Source organism: Uloborus diversus, chromosome 6, assembly GCF_026930045.1.
Source record: "Uloborus diversus isolate 005 chromosome 6, Udiv.v.3.1, whole genome shotgun sequence".
In the NCBI taxonomy this organism is placed as follows: Eukaryota; Metazoa; Arthropoda; class Arachnida; order Araneae; family Uloboridae; genus Uloborus; species Uloborus diversus.
In genome coordinates, this window is record NC_072736.1 from 32,138,876 (window position 1) to 32,160,994 (window position 22,119).

At 33.4% G+C, this 22,119-nt stretch overlaps 1 protein-coding gene across 1 annotated transcript in view; it reads right to left on the reverse strand.

The window, feature by feature from the left end:
- Positions 1–22,119, reverse strand: part of LOC129224316 (relaxin receptor 1-like) — a 52,444-nt gene that overhangs the window by 22,601 nt on the left and 7,724 nt on the right. The window contains exons 5-11 of the mRNA XM_054858753.1: positions 17,247–17,318; positions 9,408–9,479; positions 8,688–8,759; positions 4,624–4,695; positions 4,459–4,530; positions 1,443–1,514; positions 155–226 (exon numbers count right to left, since the gene is read on the reverse strand). Coding sequence (XP_054714728.1) covers positions 155–226; positions 1,443–1,514; positions 4,459–4,530; positions 4,624–4,695; positions 8,688–8,759; positions 9,408–9,479; positions 17,247–17,318 — 504 coding nt within the window. The remainder of the gene's footprint in view (positions 1–154; positions 227–1,442; positions 1,515–4,458; positions 4,531–4,623; positions 4,696–8,687; positions 8,760–9,407; positions 9,480–17,246; positions 17,319–22,119) is intronic.

The following is a 22,119-nucleotide window of genomic DNA, read 5'->3' on the forward strand; positions in this document are numbered from 1 at the left end:
AAAATCACTTTTATTTACAGATGTTTACATTATTTTGATAACTACCAGTATGTTACTCGCAGAAATTGGACACATCAGGTGCCTGTTATTTTCCAGGGACGTTTCTGAATCATTTTACAGCTCAATTACCTCAGGAAAATAAAAGCATACTTACAAAGTAGTCAAGTTCTGTAGTCCATGAAATGTGTAGGAATCAATAGCTGTAAGTCTATTTCTCGACAATGACCTAAGGAACGAAATGGAAATGTTGAGAATAATAAATAAACATTTTAAAAATAGGGAAAGAGCAATTAATCACACTTGTTTAAAGACATTTCTGTTTCAAAAGTTTCAATAAAACTTAGGCTGTCGTATGCATATTCTTTACAGGGTTGCCAGACGTCCCGGATTTCAAGGGACAGTAAAGTATTTTGAAAAATTGTCCCGCGTCCAGAGGAACTTCCACACGGGACGGCTAAAGTCCCGTATTCTAACTGATGACAATATTTTACAAAACGAGACATTATTTTAAGGGAAAAAATAAAGTAAAACAAAAAATGAAATAATGAGCAATAAGAAAATCATGTGGCAACAAACGCAAAAATTGTTTTTGCTTTGATTCGGTTTGTATTTGCTCATTGACTAATCTTCATATATATAATAGCAAATGATTGAGTAACGCTCCTGACGTCCTCAACAATAGAACTCACTCCACGTCATGATAATTTGATAATATTTTTTCGTAATGTTTGACATGCAGGGAAATACTTTATTTTGACAGGGCTAAACTGGATCCGATAACGTAACTGTTTTAATGGTAAGATTGTCATTTGAGGAGAATGAAGAGTGGTCAACAATGAACGCTATCAACTGGAGTTTAGGGTTCATCCACTGAAGTTAGGGTTTCCATTTCAACTAACAAAATATCCCCAAACAGGCAATTGCTCCTTTCAAATGTTGAAGCAATTTTCACTCGTCATACCTAGACCGGCGATTTTCTTGTGTTGGAAATGTATCTGAGCGCATGCATCGTCAATCGCATTGAAAACGATTTTTACACTTTGATAGGCGACATTTAATGCTTTGCTGTGATCGAATTTTCAGATTCATCATGAATAAACGTCCCAAGAATATCCCCCCCAACTCCTTTTCGCTCCTAGAAGGCTGTCCCGTATTTACTTTTCTTAAATCTGGCAACCCTGTTCTTTACTAAGCAGTTTTTAAAACTTGGAGATTATTTAACAGACATGTTAACGAGAAATGACTTGCTGATCATTGAACTTAGAAGCATATATATACAGCTTTAAATTATTAATGTTAAGCATAAAAAGAAAATGTTTTTGTTTTAATTTTGTTTTTTATGTGGTTGACATTTACATATAATTTTAAAAAAGACTTGTAAAATAATTTTTAAAAATTATCTCCCTCTTTCAAACTTATCAAAAGTAAATGGTTTGACTTACATCACTTGAAGTTTGTTCAAATTCTGAAAGATGTGTTCAGGTAGAAATTCCAGATGATTGCCTTCGAGCCACCTATTATATAAAAGGTATTATTTCTTAAATGTAGTTTTCACACACACAAAAAAAATTCATACTTTTTTTTTCATTAAATTTACCTTAAAACTACTTATTCAAAAAATTTACATGGAATGGACATTATTTTACAATTTTTGAGGTTGAAATTTCACGACTGGCTTTTGTTATCTATGCCTATAACTTTTCTGCTAACAAAATTTCTCAAATATGTATTCGAGTTGCTGCTTACTCATTCAGTTCATTTAGAATTAGTGCATGAAATACACCGCCAACTCAATCAATTAGGGCCTGTAGGGCGGTAATTTAATGAGCATTGCACTTAGTAGTTTAATTAAAAAACAATGATTTTGCATTCTTAAAATAAAAAAAAAACTAATCAAAGGAAAATTTTACTAAAAAAGAAATGTAAAACAAAACCAGTTGTTTTATTAATATATTTGTATTTATTTCTTATGAATGTATTGAAATAGAAGACTCACAAAAAAAATCACTTTAATAAGTAATTTGAAAGGGTTTTATTTATAAAAATAAGCTGAAAGCATTAGCATTAGCAATGCTTTTTGCTTTATTGAACAATGTTTTATTCCTTGCATAAGTAATGTAAGTTTCCTATTTGTAATTGAATGATGATTTTCAAGTTTGTACGTTTATTTTTGTTTATTTATTGATAATATATTTTGAAATGAAATTAAACACTTCTATGATTTCAGTCCTAGAAAGTTAAGCAATGATGCTACGAGTTGTTCTTGGGAAAACACAAATGAAATTCAATAAACTGCATGATTTCCGGTAATACTAGGGTTAGTCATAGGTTTGCAATATGTTACTTCATTGTTAACATTAGAAACCCATCATTCTAATTGTTATGGTAATTATGATGATTATTATGATTACTACAATGAGAACTATAGTTATCATTAAAAATTGTATTGTTACCATGGTACTATGGCCTATCATAGTACATCCTATCTCGAACTCATAGAGTAAAAGTTCACTAACAAACTTAATGTGACTGCTAATTTTTAGCACGGTCATATCACATTCCTTGAACCAGAACCCAATAATCTATCCAACGTCCAGTAAATTACCACCCATTAGCAAGGGCTAAAGCAGAAATACATGAAAATCACCGCCAGCTCAGTCATTTCCAGCCGAGGACTGCAGTTTCGTGCTTATTAACACTCATCAGCCCGGCATAGGAAAAGTGACTGAGTTGGAGATGCAAAACCTCTTAAGGAATATAGGTCTAATAAGGAATCAGGAATAGAGATCTGTGCTAATTCTATATTAGCTACCAGTTTGTTTGACACTCTTGGCTTCCTTAAGAGGTTTTCCATCTCCAGCTCAGTCACTTTCCTATGCTGTGCTGATGAGTGCTAATAAGCATGAAACTGCAGTCCTCGGCTGGAAATGACGGAGCTGGCGATGATTTTCATGTATATCCAACGTTGTTTTGCATAAATAAACAGTTTACCGGATGTCTTTACATCCAAACATTCCCATAAACTTTTACCCGATGTCTTTACACCCAAAAGCTCACAACTTTGAATTGAAGAAGGGGTTCCTGGAAAACTCGAAACACGTGTATTCAGTAATCCGTTTATTTGAGCTAAACAATGTTGGATATTTCCTGTTATTTCTCAGCACAAATGTTTTTTTTTTTTTTAAATTCCTCAGGACCAAATTGTACAGGGTTCGGAGAAAGTTCCCACTATTTTGTTTAAAGCGTTTTTTTGGCATTAAAATATATTTGATATATTTGCCACATATTGTTTATTGGCATTAAAAGGAGGTTTAATCATTTATTCTTTGTTAGTTCATTGAGTTAGTGAACTATGAGTCGTGAAAATGTGCGTGTTACTGTCGTTGAATTACACAAGAAGGGAATGAAATAAGGGAATAAAAACAGCCGATATTATTCGAACGACTGGATTCAAGAGTAAAACAGTCGGCTGTGAAACGCTACAAGGAGACAGGAGGGACTGCCGAACATCCACGGAGTGGTCGTCCAACCACTACAAAATGCCTGGAATGAGATAACGGTGGATGTGTGTGCGAGCATCATCGGCAATTTCAGACTGCGGCTCCGTAAATGTACTGAAGTCCAAAGAGCCAATTTTGAACAATTGTTACAATTTTTTGTTTACTGTTATTATTATTGTTTCAATAAAGAGTTTTTATTGCTTTAACTTGTTGATTTGTTGAATTATATGTTAGTTACTGCCTATTGAAATATCTAATAAAATGGTGGGAACTTTCTCCGCACCATGTATTGTGAAAAGTTAGCCTAAATGCCAGTGTTTTTTCTTTATTTGTAAACTTCCGCACTTCCCGCATGTGCTAACAGTAAGTTGCAAAAATTCATATTGGTTAAATATTGCAAAACTTATGACTCACCAAAGTACTTATTATGTAGCCTAAAATATTAAGGAAACATAATATTTTTAGATGCAATATGCCAAGAGCCCGGCTATGACATCCTGATACTGGAGTTCCGTCCATATTATGGACTCAGTAGTCTAGAATAGTGAATAACCAAGCTGGACTCAAATGTCCTCTCATTGAAGCTCAGATGCCATCAAATTGGTAGCTGAAACAAGTTTAGCAAGCCAGCGAGAATTTTAAGCAATGGTGCGATTCAACTCACCGGTTGAAGGCAAAGATTAAGTATTAAGCAGCAAATTATAGCTCTTAAGCCAGAGCTAAGTAGAACAACATGCAGTATACCGGTAACCCAGTTATCACACCCAGATACTACAGTTTCTTATACATTAAGGACTCATCAGTCTGAAACAGTCGAAAACCGAGCTATTAGCCAGTATTTTGCATGTAATTCTGCCTCAGCCCTGGCTAATGGGTAGTAACATTATGCTTATTAGTTTGAATATTTGTCATCGTTGATTATTTCTTCAATTGTGTTTAGTAAATATTTTCAACTTACAGAACACGAAGATTCCAAAGGTCATCAAACAATCTGAAGGGTAAACTACGAAGCCCACAATCACGAAGATCTCTAAAAACATAAAAGTATAATTTTAAAAACAAAGGATCATGTTATTATTAGACTAATTATTTATCTTATAAATAGTATTGAACATGTACTTACAATTCTTCTAAATTAATTAAGTTACTAAATGCTGCAGGTGATAAAGAATTGAGTGGATTATGAGAAATTACCCTGAAATAAAATAAATCAGAATTAATTCATTGATTTTAATTAGAGCCGCTATATAGATAGGACGACGCATCAGCTTAAGTTTAGCCATTTTGGATCGGATTTTTCACTGTTGCACTGTTAGGGTTACCACAGCAAAGTTTCGGATTTCGCTAAATTCGCCGAAAATAATATTTTATTTCACGGGCCGCTAATAATTGCCCACAATGAACAACACCAAACGCGATTACTCGCAAGAAAAGACAATTACTCAAACACGCGCTCCGATCCAAAATGGCTAATCTTAAGCTGATGCGTCGGCTCGTATATATAAGGGCCTTAATTTTAATAGCACATACGCAATACATCATAAATGTCTAAAACATTTACTAGTTTCTTCCTTTTTAGCCTTATTTCGTATCCGTCTTTTAGTGGCATAAAACGAGTCATAAAGTAATCGAATAACAATTTTCAAGTTACACGACTTTTTACAGTGGTTAAAAAGTAATGCGGGTTTTTGAAATATATAAATTTGAACAAAGTTCTGTTTTACATCACTAATCTTTTGCCGTTCATTAAATTTCAATTGCGACTTGATAAAAATCATTTGGTTTTCAGGAAAAATATCTGAATATGGCATTTTGGATACTATTCGTCTTTTTTTTTTTTCGATTTTTGTTGCACAAAGATCAGAATAAAAATAAAACAGGTGGTGCAATGTCGAAAACACATAGTCCATCAACTGTCACCAACAAATGCTTGCTCTCAGAACATGATTGTGTCAGAATACGTAGTCAAGACGAACTACGTGTGAAGAAAATTCATTGCGGTATGTTTTCTTTTCGAACATACTCTCCAGACATTGCACCATCTGATTTTTCTATATTCGCCCGCTATAAAAGTTTGACTTGGCATAAAACATGAGAGTTTGTCTGACATCGAGAATGTATTCTCTAAGTATTTTGTTCCAAAATCAATTGGTTTTCATCGATCCGAATTTGAAAATTTGTACACTAGTTTGCAAAATGTTGTTAATAATGGGGGTAGTTACATTTTTGATTGAGAATCAACTAATGTTAGAACTTATTTGTTTAAAAGAAACTGCAGTTAGTTCCGACAATCCTTACAAAATAATAAAAAAAAAGCTTATAACGGCTACACGACGGCAATAAAAGTAGGTTCAAAATGTCCTAAAGTAGGGATGCACATAAGAAAAGCGTAAATTCAGTGACGACAGAAAATAAAGGGAAGGTCCTGAGATGTTCGATTTGAACGCCTATATCTTCTTATCTAACTTTAATTTAGCGATTCTTTCTTACACTTTCTTCATTTTTTTTTCTCTCATTTTAAGCCACTTTCATTTCTATTTATAGGTGTGTACTTTTTATCCCTAGTTTACACTTCTAAAAATGTTCCTGAAATTTTACGGCAAAAAGTACTGAAACCTGTAGTTTTTACCATAAAATACCATTTTGCTGTAAAATTTTACGGTAGAAAAAGCAAGACCGCTATGGCTAGTTGTGCTGAATCAAAGGAGGAAATGGGAGCTTTTTGATTCGAGCCTACATATTTCTGTACCGAGACAACTGTCTTAACCACTACCCAGAATGAGTTCGTACAGAAAACGGGACCAAACCTAGACAGACAAACCTAGTGCTTCGCTCCGTGTATCATGTGCTGTAATCGTTTGCTTTTAGCGGTATAATTTATTTTAAATTTTTCTCTGTATTGTAAAGTCTCAATTTTGCAGGAAAATTTATTTTAACATTTCCCTGAATTTTTGACTGTAATTTTTAGGACAGATTCCGACATTCCATTTTTAGTTTTTTTTAAAAAGTTTCCTTCAATTGAAATTAAGTATTCTCCAGTTTTTCATATCAAAATATTTGATAAATTTGTCTCTTCAATATTGCTCTTCCTTTTCGCATCGTGCATCTTTATACAGGGTGTTCCGTTTTAACCTGCAAGACCTTTAGTTTTGCAACCGTTAGTCCTAGATGTACACTTCTAATTGCAAAAATGTTCAAAATCCGATGCAGAGTTAAGATATGGAAAGTTTAAAGTGAATATAAAAATAAATTTAAAAAAATACAAAATTTAACTTTTTATACGGGCCCCAGGTCCCCTTACTTATATTTAGGGGAATTTTCTCCATTGAAAAATCATTCCAACAGAAAAAGTTTGACATCAGTACACTCGTCGTTAATAACACCTTTTGGGGGAAAATATAGCGGTTAACAAGTGTTTAAAAGTATATGTGTGCATATCATTGAGAAGGAATACTAATGGAGGAAGCCATAGCAAATGTCTCAGTGAAATAAGCTTGGGATCCAATGTTTCCCAGGTCAGGTGACTTTTTTGGCTGGGAAGTTGTCGCGTTTTGGCACGCAATCGCTCTTTTGGCATTAAATATTTTTCAGACGACACGACGGCGCTAATTATGAAGTCGGGGCTACAAATCAGAGCAACTCTGGCTCCAACTTCTTTACCGCATAATAATAAATAAATAACGGGTACAAACACAGGCCTATCATTCAAATTCCCTCTCCCCACTTCTTTCCGGATTTTAAAATATAATGTAATTGCATTTTTAATGTATTTTGATGTTTATTCCCTAAAAAGACGGGCATGTACAAATAGTTTAAAGTGTTCTGTTGTTGACTGAAAATTTATGGATTCATATGTATTGTAATCAATGTTTTGAAATGATTTCATACGCAGGCATACTAGTATTTAAATTGAAGCATAAAAATAGCAAATCTTTATTTTTGCGCATCTGCTGGTCACAGGAGCTTGGCGAGAAGATACTCGCCAACAAAGCAAATGTACACAAAATGCTTAAGAGCCGTTAAAATAATTACTAGTTAAGTAAAAAGTGTTTTTATGGAACTAAAATGTTATTTACACTCAAGATATACAATGTTTTATAACTTTTATAGGTAAAATAAGTACAATAATTTAAAAACTATAGGCAACTGTGGAATATGTACTCGTTGAATGCATATAAATGTTATTTTTTCTTCATTTAGAAGTGAAAAACATTCGTACATTCTAGGCAAAAGTTACTGGACCTCCTGGTGTGGCTTTTTCCTCACAGTTTACAATGCTAGAATACTGCACTATTACTATAAATCTAATTTTTCCCTTCTACAGTTAAAGGTTGTTATCATGCATGACTTCAGCTAATGAAAACTTCTTCAGCGGTTACGGTCAACTCGAAATTGCTCCCCAGGTCACATGGTACTGTTGCCGTATCGGGATAGTAGGGTTGCACTCTCTCCATCTATTCCTTCTCAATGGTGCATATAGTGTGATTTTCGAATAGTTCGAGGTTTTGTAGTGTGCTTTTGCGTATCATGCCATAACATTTGCATTTATTTTGGAATAGCAATGAAAAATATAAATACTTATTTTATTTACTTCGACAACCTGACATTCCTCTTAAAGGGCGATAAGTTCCAATCTCATCTTTTGTATGGTCCCTTAAAACTTAAAACTCGAATATCTCCTTGAGTCTCGGTCGCACAAATGTCAAGTTTTTTGTGTCAGTAATAGTTTTCAATGGAGATTATTTCTCCAAATATTAGTTAGGTGACCTTGGGCCCGTATAAAAAGTTAAATTTTGTATTTTTTGACTCATTTTTACGTTTGCTTCAAACTTTCACTATCTTAACTCTGCATCTGATTTTGAACATTTTTGTAATTGGAAGTATACATTTGGGACTAACGGTTGCGAAAATAAAGGTCTTGCAGGTTAAAACGGAACACCCTGTATATGTCATTAACTAACGACTTGAAACCCACTGGATTCTCCAATTTATTTTTTTAAATCACGTAACATAAGGTTTAAGATTAGATCGTCCCTAAGTTCAATTTTACTACCAATAACTTTGATAAAAACTATGCACTGGTTTTAAAAAAATAAGAAAGAGCAAACGGAAAAAGCACCAGTATTTATTGTTCAGTTTACTAAACGTAGCGTTACTGAATAGTTCCAAGCTGTAAAATACACTTACAAAAGTTTAAGATTTATGTTGCTTGAAAATGTTCCATTGTCTATGACAGACATTCTGTTGCTGGTGAGATACCTAAAAATAAAACAACAGGTACTTAAAAATTCTTGTAAAAAAGTATAAAAAATAAAACCTTCTAAAAAAACTACTATAATATAGGTATTTCGTTCTAAGAATATCACAAAAGTTGTTGAGTAATAATGCTTTAATAGTGTCACTAATCTGCGTTGACTTCTTCAGATTCCACAATTTTATCCAACATACGTATTAGACTTTTGCAGCTGGAGAACGTCATACTAAAGAAATTGTTTGGAATACAATTATATCGAATGATACTGCACTATTAACATACCGCATTAGAACTCCAAGTATCAGCAAAAGTATTTAATTGACGAATATTTTCGCACAAATTTAAAAAATAATAATAAGTAAGAGACGCTTAAAAAGAGTAGATAAGCTGAAGAAATATAAATGGATACATTTTTCACATAAATGCACTTCTTAAATTAGAAATCCTAGCAGAAATAAACCAAAAATCTTAAGTTATAAATTCAGAAATCTGGAAATAAGTAACAATAAAGATAAATATGTCATGTGTTGTTATTGTTAGACACAATCAATTTTTAGAATTGAAAATATGCACTCACAATCATATTAACAGGAAGCATTTCACTGTATCAAAACACAAAATAATAGTATATGATACTTATTTCTCTAACTTACAATTTTTTGAGGTTGGATAAATTCGCTAACGCTTCGGGCCTCAATATTGTTACTTCAGAAGATGTAAGTATGCTGGAATAAAGGGAAAATAAATAAATCAAAGTTAGAATGACCGATTTTCGAAAAAAATGTACAATCAATTTTAGCTGAGAACCTATATGGCTTTCATGCCACATCTAGCGCAGTCATTCCGGGTGAAATTGAGGCACAATATCTCTGACGATGTTGCCCATTTATTTTGAGAAATAAATTGGTTAGACAGTTGGTAGGTTTTACAGTGATCATTGTCTCATGTAATGCAGTCACCCAAGGTAAATTTGAGCACCAATTTCTATATTTTAAACTACCCCCCCACCCCCCACCCCCCAATAACGCTATGTGATAAAATTTTACTTTTTTTCTATAACATTGAGAAAAATAGCTGATTTATATCAAGTTAGGCCTTCTAAACAAAAAAAAAAAAAAAAAACTAAATTCTTGTAACACGTACCATTTTAAAGTTATAACAAATTAAATTTCCAACAATGGCTAAAAACTGAAATTTTTCTAATCTGAACATGTTTATCTACTTATTTATTTGAATCTTAATGCAAATATAGTAATAATATACACTTATACATACATTGTGAGGAGAAATAGCACATATCGGGGGGGGCCATAAAAGGGGTGCAAGGGGGGGGGGCTCAAGCTTCCCTTAGAAATTAGAACCTTATTGCTGTGAAACCTGTGTATAACGATACTGTCTATAACAATAAACCTGTCTATAACGATATTTTCCTTGGTCCCAGAAAATGTCAGCATGAATAATCGAACTGTCTATAACGATAACCTTTCTATAACAATATATTTTTAGGTCCCAACAGTATCGTGGAGACAGGTTTAACTTAGCAAAAATGTAAAAACATTTCTTCTCCAGCCATTAATGAATAAGTTATTGAAATTGTCAAGTTTTACTAACTCTAATCTGTACTGAAATTGGTTTCTATGTTGAAAATATCCTGCTGAACGATGAGGAAAATGTCTGAGCCCACCCCCCTTAAAATTTTGAATATGAGTGCCCATGATAGCACAGGTTTTATCATCGAGTAGAAAACTAAGCCAGTTGTTATGAAAGAAAATGATAAAAAATTAACTTTTCCTCTTTGACTAGAAACCAACAGTAATCTAACAGCATTTTTGAATTCCATTTTTTTTTTTTTTTTGCAAGAAATGCATCTACTTTTAATGGCATTCCACACCCTGTCGTTTTAAATTTTTGTAACAAGTTTTTCTCTTAAAGTTTGGCATTTTTAGTTTTATTTTGACTGACTAAAAATCCTCCAGCTACCTTAAAAGACAACCAAGCCGCTAATTCTTTTAAGGTGAGATTTTCATCAAGGTCATTCTTCTCCATAAGCCTTCTTATTTGTCGGCCGACAAAAATGCGTTTTTTTATTTAGCATCACTCTATTCGGGAAAAATACTTTTCAAATACAAAAATAATTTGCCATTTTTATCCATAGGTTTGACAAAATTTTTCGTCAAAACGTGTTGTGCTTAAATGTACGGATGGAAGAATCATTTTCTTGCGGAATAAGAAGTAAATTAAAAAATTAATTGTTTCCACTTCAGAAACTTACAGCAATTCTAATCGAAATAAAATATTCTCTTAAACAATAACACTTGCAGATATTTTTCACAATATATACTAATAGGAGGTTTTATAGTTCTTACTATTGAAAATTATATGGTATTAAATTATTTTTATCACGTTATAAGCAACGATACATAAGAATATTAAAAAGCCATATCTAATTCTCCTATCTATAAGAGCCAGCGATCAGCTTAAGATCAGCCATTTTGGATCGGAGCGCGTGTTTTGAGTGGTTGTCTTTTATGGCGAGTTATCGCGTTTGGTGATTGTTCACTGCGATCGATTCTTATCTGCACGTAAATTATTTATTAAATAAAATATTATTTACGACAAATTTGGCGAAACACGAAACTTTGCTGTGGTAACCCCAGCTCCGCAACAATGAAAAATCCGATCCAAAATGGTTAAACTTAATCTGATGCGTCGGCCTATCTATATAGCGGCTCTACCCATATCATTTGGCGATTTCGGTTACAATTAAATAAGTAATTTAAAACATGAGACATTATTGGTTAGGAAAATCATGTCACACAGTGTAATTACACTTTGCGATTTTTTTAAAGTTGTAGATAACAGAAAATGTAAAATTCAGAATGCTTTCCTTAAAAAACGTTTCAGTTGGCAGATTCAGACAATTATTTCTTCAGCTGAAACAAAATGACTGAGAAAGACTAACCGTTACCAGTTTCTACGTACAAGTATAACTTTAACATTGTTTTCAGGTTTCACAGCTCTGATTTAAAATTTTGGTACATTTTTGGCTGAGGAATCATGTATCCCCAGGGATCAAGTTTCCCCTGTCTCCCCTGTTTAGAAATATTTTGAAATTTTATTTGTGCTCTGGTCGAGAGAATCATTTAAAAAGAGGTGCGGCCCTCGGGTCGAAAACGGTTGGTCTTAAATGATGTATCTATTCAGAAAATATAAACCTTACGAGCCAAATGAACTATACAGGTTGAGTTCGATCGAATCTGCCATACGAAAGGGGGTTATAGATGAGCCCAAGCGGAGCATAGAACCACCCATTATCGTGTCCAATCCTTAACCGTAACCGAGTTATGGTAAATTTAAGGAAAATAAGTAAAAAAACAAAATTCTGTGAAAACGACCGATTTCTGAAATTCCTGTAAGACCTATAAAGAAAATAAATACATATTTGGAAAGAACAGACTAAATCCTACAAAATGATACCTTTCGCATTAAGATAGTCGCATTTTATCGAGAGCTACAAGCTTTGAAACATTGGACACACTCAGAATTAACATGGTGCCAACATTTTTAATCGACATTTCCAAAAACAACCGTAAGAGCTACAATCAGGCAAATCTACCAAAAACTGGCCCATTCCATTAGCTTTCAGATGATACAACAACGAATCATATTGGGCTTCAAGTTCAGCTGAAATTCAGGCTTTTGTTTGAAACAGTGTAAAAATCTGCATTCGTTAAAAAAGGAAAACCAGCGAAGAGTCACATTTTTCTGTTTTGAATTTTCTGTTTCACGATAGCATGTTGCTTTCTTTGTTTAAGAAAATGATATTTTTATCTAAAAATAATAGTTTTAACCATTTAATAAAGAGAAAAAACACATGAGATAACGATTCGTAGAAATAAAAGAAGCATTACTTTCCCGTGCTTTTCACAAAGGGAAAATCAAGAACAAAAAAATGTTACACCAACTTCAATTAGTACATTTAATAAACCTTCAAAATTTATAATAGCTGCTGAAATTGGTCGCCGCCACACCTGATACACGCTCTTGCCCTTTTGCGAACGGAAACAACCGTTGCTCTTAGAGAAATTTCATTCCTTAGTGTTTCCCTACTGCTTCAGCAAGCCGGTCGCTCAATTCTTGCAAACTTGCTACTTCTGTTTTGTAAACTTCTTGTTTTAAGAATCCCCAAACAAAGAAGTGCACTGGCGTCAGGTCTGAGGATCTAGGGGGCCAAGGGATGGGGCTCATACGACCAATCCATTGGGGATACTGTTCAGTTAGAAATTCCCGAATGGCATTTGAAGAATGTGCAGGGGCTACATCGTGTTGGAAAATGATTTCTGCCCTCTCCTGAACAGGAATAGTATCAAGAAGGTCAGGCAAATAATGTTCAATAAGTTCTAAATATGAGCTTCCTGCATTATAAGACCTTAAAACGTATACAGACCCATCAAATGATTTCCGATTACGATTTATGATTGTGAAAAATATCGTCTGAAAATAAAAAGCATTAGTTTAACAAAACAATTGATAATAAAAACTAAACAGAATTATTCATTTGTCATAATATTTTATGTATCGCTTGCTTCTTTTTAATCTTCTGATATTTTGTAAATGTGTTTTGGAAAATGCTAGAATTATGATTGTTTTTACAGTAAGTCAGTAGAGAGTGTGTTTTTAGTTTTTGAAAGTTTTCGTTAAAGTTTCTAAAGATAAGTTGCTATATTCTTTTCTCGATTTTTGGGTATGTCTCGATTTTCTTACGAAGAGTATGCTGACATGCATTTCGTGTACGGATTTTGTGATGGTAATGCTCGCAGAGCGGAGAAAGAATACCGTCTCCGTTACCCAAATCGTTCTGCACCTAATCGAGCTGTGTTTGCCGCCCTACATCGAAAGCTCAGGGAGACAGGTTCATTTGGTAAGTAGTTCGAGAGGGGCCAGGATCACAGTTCTGCCGATGTTGAGGAGTATGTGCTGGACCGAGTAGTGGAAAACCCAAGTGTGAGTTCACGCTCGATTGCTATAGAAGGTGGACTATCACAACGTAAAGTGATGAAAACATTGCACCAAAACAAGTATCACCCGTATCATTTTACTCTAGTACAAGAACTGCGCAATTCAGATTTAGAAAAGCGGATAACATTTTGCAGATGTCTACTAGCCCGAGACACTGAAGATCACCATTTTCTAAGAAAGATATTGTGGACAGATGAGTCGTTGTTCACTAGAGGGGGCATCATAAATTTGCATAACTGGCATCATTATGCTGAACATAACCCTTTTTTAACCCGAAACTCATCCTTCCAAACTCGATTCAGCATAAATGTTTGTCTTGGCGTAATAGGAGATCATTTAATTGGTCCGTATGTGTTTCGAGGTAACCTAAAAGGAAGCTCATATTTAGAATTTATTGAACATCATTTGCCTGACCTTCTTGATGCTATTCCTGTTCAGGAGAGGGCAGAAATCATTTTCCAACACGATGGAGCCCCTGCACATTCTTCAAATGCCGTTCGGGAATTTCTAACTGAACAGTATCCCCAATGGATTGGTCGTACGGGCCCCATCCCTTGGCTCCCTAGATCCCCAGACCTGACGCCAGTGGACTTCTTTGTTTGGGGATTCTTAAAACAAGAAGTTTACAAAACAGAAGTAGCAAGTTTGCAAGAATTGAGTGACCGGCTTGTTGAAGCAGTAGGGAAACTAAGGAATGAAATTTCTCTAAGAGCAACGGTTGTTTCCGTTCGCAAAAGGGCAAGAGCGTGTATCAGGTGTGGCGGCGACCAATTTCAGCAGCTATTGTAAATTTTGAAGGTTTATTAAATGTACTAATCGATGTTGGTGTAACATTTTTTGTTATTGATTTTCCCTTTGTGAAAAGCACGGGAAAGTAATGCTTCTTTTATTTCTACGAATCGTTATCTCATGTGTTTTTTCTCTAAATTAAATGTTAAAACTATTATTTTTATATAAAAATATCATTTTCTTAAACAAAGAAAGCAACATGCTATCGTGAAACAGAAAATTCAAAACAGAAAAGTGCGACTCTTTGCTGGTTTTCCTTTTTTAACGAATGCAGATTTTTACACTGTTTCAAACAAAAGCCTGACTTTCAGCTGAACTTGAAGCCCAATATGATTTGTTGTTCTAGCATCTGAAAACTAATAAAATGGGCCAGTTTTTGGTAGATTTGCCCGATTGTAGCTCTTACGGTTGTTTTTGAAAATGTCGATTAAAAACGTTGGCACCATTTTAATTCTGAGTGTGTCCAATGTTTCAAAGCTTGTAGCTCTCGGTAAAATGCTCTCGGTTAATGCGAAAGGTATCATTTTGTAGGATTTAGTCTGCTCTTTCCAAATATGTACTTATTTTCCTTGTAGGTCCTACAGGAATTCCAGAAATCGGTCGTTTTCTCAGAATTTTGTTTTTTTACTCATTTTCCTTAAATTTACCAAAACTCGGTTACGGTTAAGGATTGGACACGATAATGGGTGGTTCTATGCTCCGCTTGGGCTCTTCTATCACCCCCTTTCGTATGGCAGATTCGATCGAACTCACCCATACATTAAAAGTACATCATATCCTCCTTCGCTTTCATATATCTAAAAGTAACAGAGATTTTAAAAGTTTACAGCCTTAGATAACTGAGCATTTGTTGTACATATGTCAGTACCTCAAGGCCTTCCTCGCTAAGTTCAGAAGTGGCAATTTTCAGGTTATTACCGTATTGTATGTAAAACTTGATTCCGCATTGATCCATTACAACGTAGTTCTGTTTTTATAAATTCTTTCACAGTTATTAACTAGTGTTATAAGAGCACGAGTCCCAACCTTTGTATGCATCAGACAAAGATTTTTGCTCTCTCCTGCAATGTAGGTAGGGATACTTCGACTTATGAAAATCTGGCTTTGAGGCACATATATTTTGGAACCAAAAATGTGCTATCATGTATAACAAAAAATATCGTTTAATTTATGCAATACATAATGTTGTATTTATTACTGATATAGCTGAATTGCCCAGCTTTGCCCGGTCCCCCTTGAAAATAAAAATTGTGTCAAGTGACGTTTATTCAACTATCGGGCTTAAATAAATAAATAAATAAATAAATAAAAACATCAGGCAAAATTTTCTTCCCAAACAATGACGACAGATGTTAAAATACTTTTAAGAAATTAAATCGAGAAAGATGGATTTAAAATATCCCCATATTTGGGATTTTATGTGAAAATTGGGCCTAAATTTCAATAATAATAATAATAATAATAATAATAATAAAACGGATTTTTTTTTCGAACCGGTCTGCAAACCTTTCCAGTGCTAAAAGAAAGATACTGTGAAAGTTTTAGCGAAATCGGCCGGGTAGTTCTCCAGTTTTGCGCGTTGACACAAACAGACGCTTTTTGGAGACTTCATTTTATACTATGTAGAGATAAAACTTCAAGTCTATTATTAAATACTGAACTTATTTAAAGTGCAATAGACACTATCTCAATCGATACAGGATACAATTTAGATTTTTCTAACGTTTAAAAGATCAGAAGTTTCCTCGCCGATTTTTTTCCATCCTGTTTGTACATAAATGCATATTTGAAGAAATCTTTACGTAAGAACTTTTCTTAAGTTTGCTAGTAACCTTAGAAATTATTCTGCAAACTTAGTTAAATAAGTTTCAAAACTATTAAAAAAAACAACTTGAGATTTTGAAACTATATAAATATCTATTGCTAGTAAATTCATAGAAATAGAATAATATGGGTAATATTAATTCCTTACCAAAAAATAAATAAATAAATAAACGAATTCCTTGTATCCTCTAAGCATTTTTTTGCGATGTTCATTGCTAACCGTGCAATTTCAAAGCTTTTCTATAATATTTAACCTATCCCAAAAAAAAATATTTTATTTTTATTGAATCTTAGATTATTTGCACCTTAAAAATTCTTTAGTGAAGGAGCACGGTCGAGTTTCTATCAAAAAACATTTTAAAGAATTTCAGCGAAAGTCAACAAAAATATAAGAGTCAACCTCTTAAATCATTCCTTTTCCTAAAATAACAACGAAAAATATTAGCAATTTTCATAGCGTTGCAAGTTTATTCATTTAAGAATGCTTGTGTCACTTTTAAGAAGTCCTCTTTATGTTAACTTATGTAAACTTATTACTATATCAAAAATCTTACGAAACATCATGTGCTAAGCGTTAAATTATAATTATACACAGAAATTGCAACATTTTGGAAAACTCTCAAGACATCTAAGAGAAGACTTTTTTGAGATTTTTTTTCTTAAAATATTTTCTTCAAATGTTTTTTAAAATTACCATAAATCCTCAAGTTATTACTTTTTGCACATGTCTGAAACGTTTAGTAATATTGATTATTATTATTATAACTACGATAGGAAATGCATAGTAAATATTTTCAATGGAACTAGCTTGTATTAGCTGGTTAATGATCAAATATTTAAGATATAAAAATGTTTCTTACAGTGTATGAAGTAGATGAAGTTCACTAAAGTCAGATTTATGAAGAACATGAAGCTTGTTTCCAGACAAGTCTCTAATGGTAAAACACACTCAATGCATCAAATGAGCACTTTGTTACACATTTCATTACATAAAAATTTTGCTAATTGCAAACATAATATACATACTTTGTATAATATTTTACGTTATGCAAGATTTCAGCATAAAATAAAATAATATTCCAAAAGGTTTCTAAACATTATTTTTACAAGTAATTGTGAAAAAAAAGGGAAGAAAAACATTAAATGCATTGATCACTATATTTCATCTACAACAGTATAAGAAAAAAATAATAATGAACAAAAGTACAATTATTGTTGAAATGTTTAAAAAATACAATTAAAGAAATGCAGAAGCAGTCCGGTTTTAATTTACATCAATATGTTTTTTAAAGAAGAATCTCTTGAAAAACAAAAGTACCGACAAAGAAATTTGAAAAAAAAAGTATATAATTGCCATAGGCTCTTCGTAGTTCCGAAACATGTGTATTCAATTTTTATGGTAAATGAGAGCCTTCTACGGTCGCATTTGTTCACAGTGCTGGCCAAATTATTAGATTAAAGAGTTTTTTATTGTTTTTTTGTTTTTGTACACTATTTGTACTAAAATAATATTTATTTTACTGTTAAAGAACAGTACATACTGTACACTGATTATTACGTTATTTTAGCAAAATTTAATGTTTGCAGGTGGAAACACTATCTGCTTTGTTTATGTTTGTTTATTTACTTACCAGGAACATATACTCAATCAGCTTAAACAGTTCACTAGTTCTTTTCAGTAGTGTGTTCTGTTATATTTAAAGTTAGTTTTAGGTAATTAGTGAGTATGTGTATGTGAGTATATATAATAGTGAGTATAAACAATTTTTTACCTCCTTTTTTAAAAAGTTTAGAAATGATGTAAACCTTGTGAAAAGTATGCCAAAAAGACTTAAAATGCTCATCAAGAACAAGGGAATGCATACTAAATATTAGATAACTATTTCACTGTTCGTTAATGTGTCTATAGTTATGTAATCAATAAAGAATTTGCTTTTAAAACAGTCTTAGTCTAATAATTTGGCCAGCACTGTAATACTGAAGTCGGCGTAAAAATATAATTTTCAATTTATTTACCACACATGAACGATATTACTCTCAAGAAGGCAATTCATCTTAATCACATTCTATTAACTAACTACGTAGACCATCGTTTTCCAACAGGTAATTCGCGAACCCCTAGGGGTTCGTGAAAATAATATTGTAATGGAGGAATTTTAATTCAAGCGTTTTTTGTTATCACTTATTCATTTGTCTCCTGCAACACGCGGGCTTTTACCGTTTTCATCGAGTGCCGAAGAAGTTCAGTTTTTGATACAATGTAGAGTACATGAAGATGAAAGCATTTAAACGCTTTGGTTTTATCAGCAGCTTTTGATCTGAAAATGTGATTAAACTACAGGGTATCCTGAAAAAGATTGACAGTTTTCAAAAATTTATAACAGGAGAATGGTTAATGATAAAAAAATTAATTTTTTCAGAAAATTCATGCGGTGGGCCGTAAGTTTCGTCCCCTAAACTTCCAAATTTTAGTTCAAAATCTTCCAATCGATGGCGCTTCAGATTGTAAGACCGTAAATCACAGGAAGACAGAAAATTACATCATAGTTTTTCGAAAAATGTTTCTTATGAACAAAGTTACACAACAATATTTCCAAAATGCCTGCCGCCGGCTGCAACCACATGTCACAATCGGAGGAAACATCGGTGAATTCCAATGATTATTTTTTGATTTAGAGTCTTACTGTCTGTTGCGCCATCTATGAAAAAAATGTTGAACTAAAATTTGGAACTCTGGGGGCCGAAACTTACGGCTCACCACATGAATTTTTTGCAAAAATTATTTTTTTTATTATTAACCATTTTCCCGTCATAAATTTTTGAAAACAATCAGTCTTTTTCAGGACACCCTGAAGAGGGAAACATTACATGGAAGCATATACAAAACTGCTGCTTTACCATTAAAGTGCGACAAAGAGCTATAGCGCTTTTATGGAGAGCGGAAGATTCGTGGAAATGCAATTTTAATGCTGTTTGTTGCAGTATTTTTCACAATACCTAGACTGCTGCGTTAATTACGCAGTATAAATATTCAAAGGAGTTAACTAAGCATCTTGATTTGCGCAGCATGTAAAAAAGGAATTCATGAATTTTTTTCGAAAGAGTTTCTTATAACAAGTGGGCATAAAAATTTGTTTGTAAAATATACCTTTTATGTAATAATTAGAGTTAATAATCATCTACAGTAGGCCCTCGTTTAAAGCGGGTTTATTTTACGCGGTTTCGATTATACGTGGTTTAAGATTTCACACCTTTATTTTACTTTACGCGGATGAGTTTCGGTTTTACGCTGATGCGTAAAACGCGGATGTGTAATCCAAACTCCTTAAGATTACAGATTATACATAACTAGTATTCCCGTACCCGGCATTGCTCGAGTAATGGAATTAGCAGGGGTTAACAGTGCACCTAGTTTCGAAAATCCCCTATAATAATTACTTATTACCTATTACTTTTTCTAATTTGGGGAGGATCCCGGGGCCCCTGGACTCCTTACATATATGCCTTTGTCCTTAACCGATCTTTAACTGTTATTAACGATCCTTTTAAAGTATTGATTATCTTTGCAAACACAGGTCATCCACATTTTATTGATATACCTATGTTTAAGCAAGAAGTTCTTTGTATACAACATTTTTAGTTTTTTTTTCTGGTGCTAAAATTATTAAGCTGCTTGATGAACTGACGTTGGAGCAAGCTACATAACATTGCCAGTGTGAAAAAAAGTCTTCTCTTAAATCGGTCCCTGTTACTTTTAATGTCTGTCCTTGTGACTTATTAATGGTTATTGCAAAGCAAACTTTAACAGGAAACTGCACTATTCTAAATTCAAAAGGATAGTCCGCCAGTGATGATGTTTTTAAAAACTTCGTTTCTAGTTTTGAAAAAAATGAAAGTAATAGACAGAAACATTATGATTTGACTTGAGAAAAGCCTCGAAAAACCACGTGAGAAACAAAAACAAATTTATATTTCGCTATCGACCGAAAGTTGAGATGAAGTACTGAATAATGATTTGAATGGAGGAAAGCCTTCGAAAATAAGGGATTTGAATTCAATGACAGGTTTTAAATTCGCAGAAATTAAGAGGTTTTAATTAATTGCTTCCGAACTAATTGAGATTTCGAAAAATCCTTTCTTAGTGGTTACTTTCGTAATCATGCGGACATGCCTGCCAAATTTCAAGTCTGAAGCTTCAGCGGTTTCGGCTGTGCGTTGATATATATATATAAATGTATATATGTTATCTCAGGACATTGATTTTTATATATTAAGATAAACTGCTTTTTGACGTGCTACCGATCTGGGGCCCCTGGAGACATTTTATGCGATTGGTTCCAGAGCTTTTTCCAGAAGTAAAGTTATTTTAAACTCACACAGTTCAGAACTCACTGGAAGAAGAGCTTTTAGGAGTGACAAAGGAGGCCAAAAACAACGAGGTTACTGACACTGGTGACACACAACCAAAAACGTTCACATTGAAAAATTTGCGCGATTCCTAGACAATAGAAATGATCTTCCTGATTTGTTAGTGAAGGAAGATTCTATCATGGAAATGACGCAAGTGCTCATGGATGCGTTAATACTCTGCAAAGAATTATAGAGAAAAATTCTAAATGACTGTCAAAAGACTATCATAGCCAGCTCTTCTTTACAAACAGAACACAAAATTAGTTTATGCTTTCTTTATGCATGTTGTGCATAAAAATCGATATATTTTCACATTATTATACAATTAGTCATCACTAGAATAAAGTATTTTTTATCTACGGTACCTAACCCCTACTTTAACACTACTATTAGGTCTCAATTTACGCGGTTTCGATTTCCGCGGCAAATTCCGTGGAACCTAACCCCCGCGTAAAACGAGGGTCTACTATTTTATTATTATTTTTCAAAAATAAAATGAAAACTACGCATTTTATTCCACACTTTTAGCATAAGGCAAGGGCGCCCATATAGGGGGGCAAGGGGGGCCAGAGCCCCCCCCCCTTGAAATTAGAACTACCTTGCTTTTAGTACTTTTTTCTTTGCAAAAATGTACAAACATTTCTTCTCCAGCCATTAATGAATAAGTTATTAAAAATGTTAAATTTTAATGACTCTAATCTGTCTTGAAATCAGTTTCCTCGGGGAAAATATGCAGCTAAACCACGGGGAAAATATTTGAGCCCCCCCCCCCCTCTTGCAACTTTGCATATGGGCGCCCATGGCATAAGGACGAGAACATTCTTCAGCACTCAAACTTAAAATCGCAGTATGATTATCTCAAATCGCAGACACAAGATTAATGAGCGGAGTATATTCCTACCAAGCAGTTAGACTCGTGGTTCTTTACAAGAAGACATAAATTTAAAGACTGGTCTATCATTTTATTGAAAGAAAAATCATTATATTGTTAAACTGAGAGTTTTCTAAAATGTATCTTTAAAAATTATTCACTAATTCACATCTGATTCAGGGTTATGAATAAATATACCTTTGTGTCCGAGAAAGACTACAAATTTTGTATGTATATTCTTTTAAACAATGTTACATAGTTAAAAAAGATTTTAACACACACACAGAGATAATTACATAAACACATTATATGCTGAACCTAAAGTCAGACTGAAACTGTCAGATATTTGAGTCAAACTTTGAGCTCCTTTATTCCACAACTATCCCATTAAGAGATCTTTCTAAGTTGACTGAATCTTAACAAAGAAAAATCACTGAGTTTGTTCTTCATTG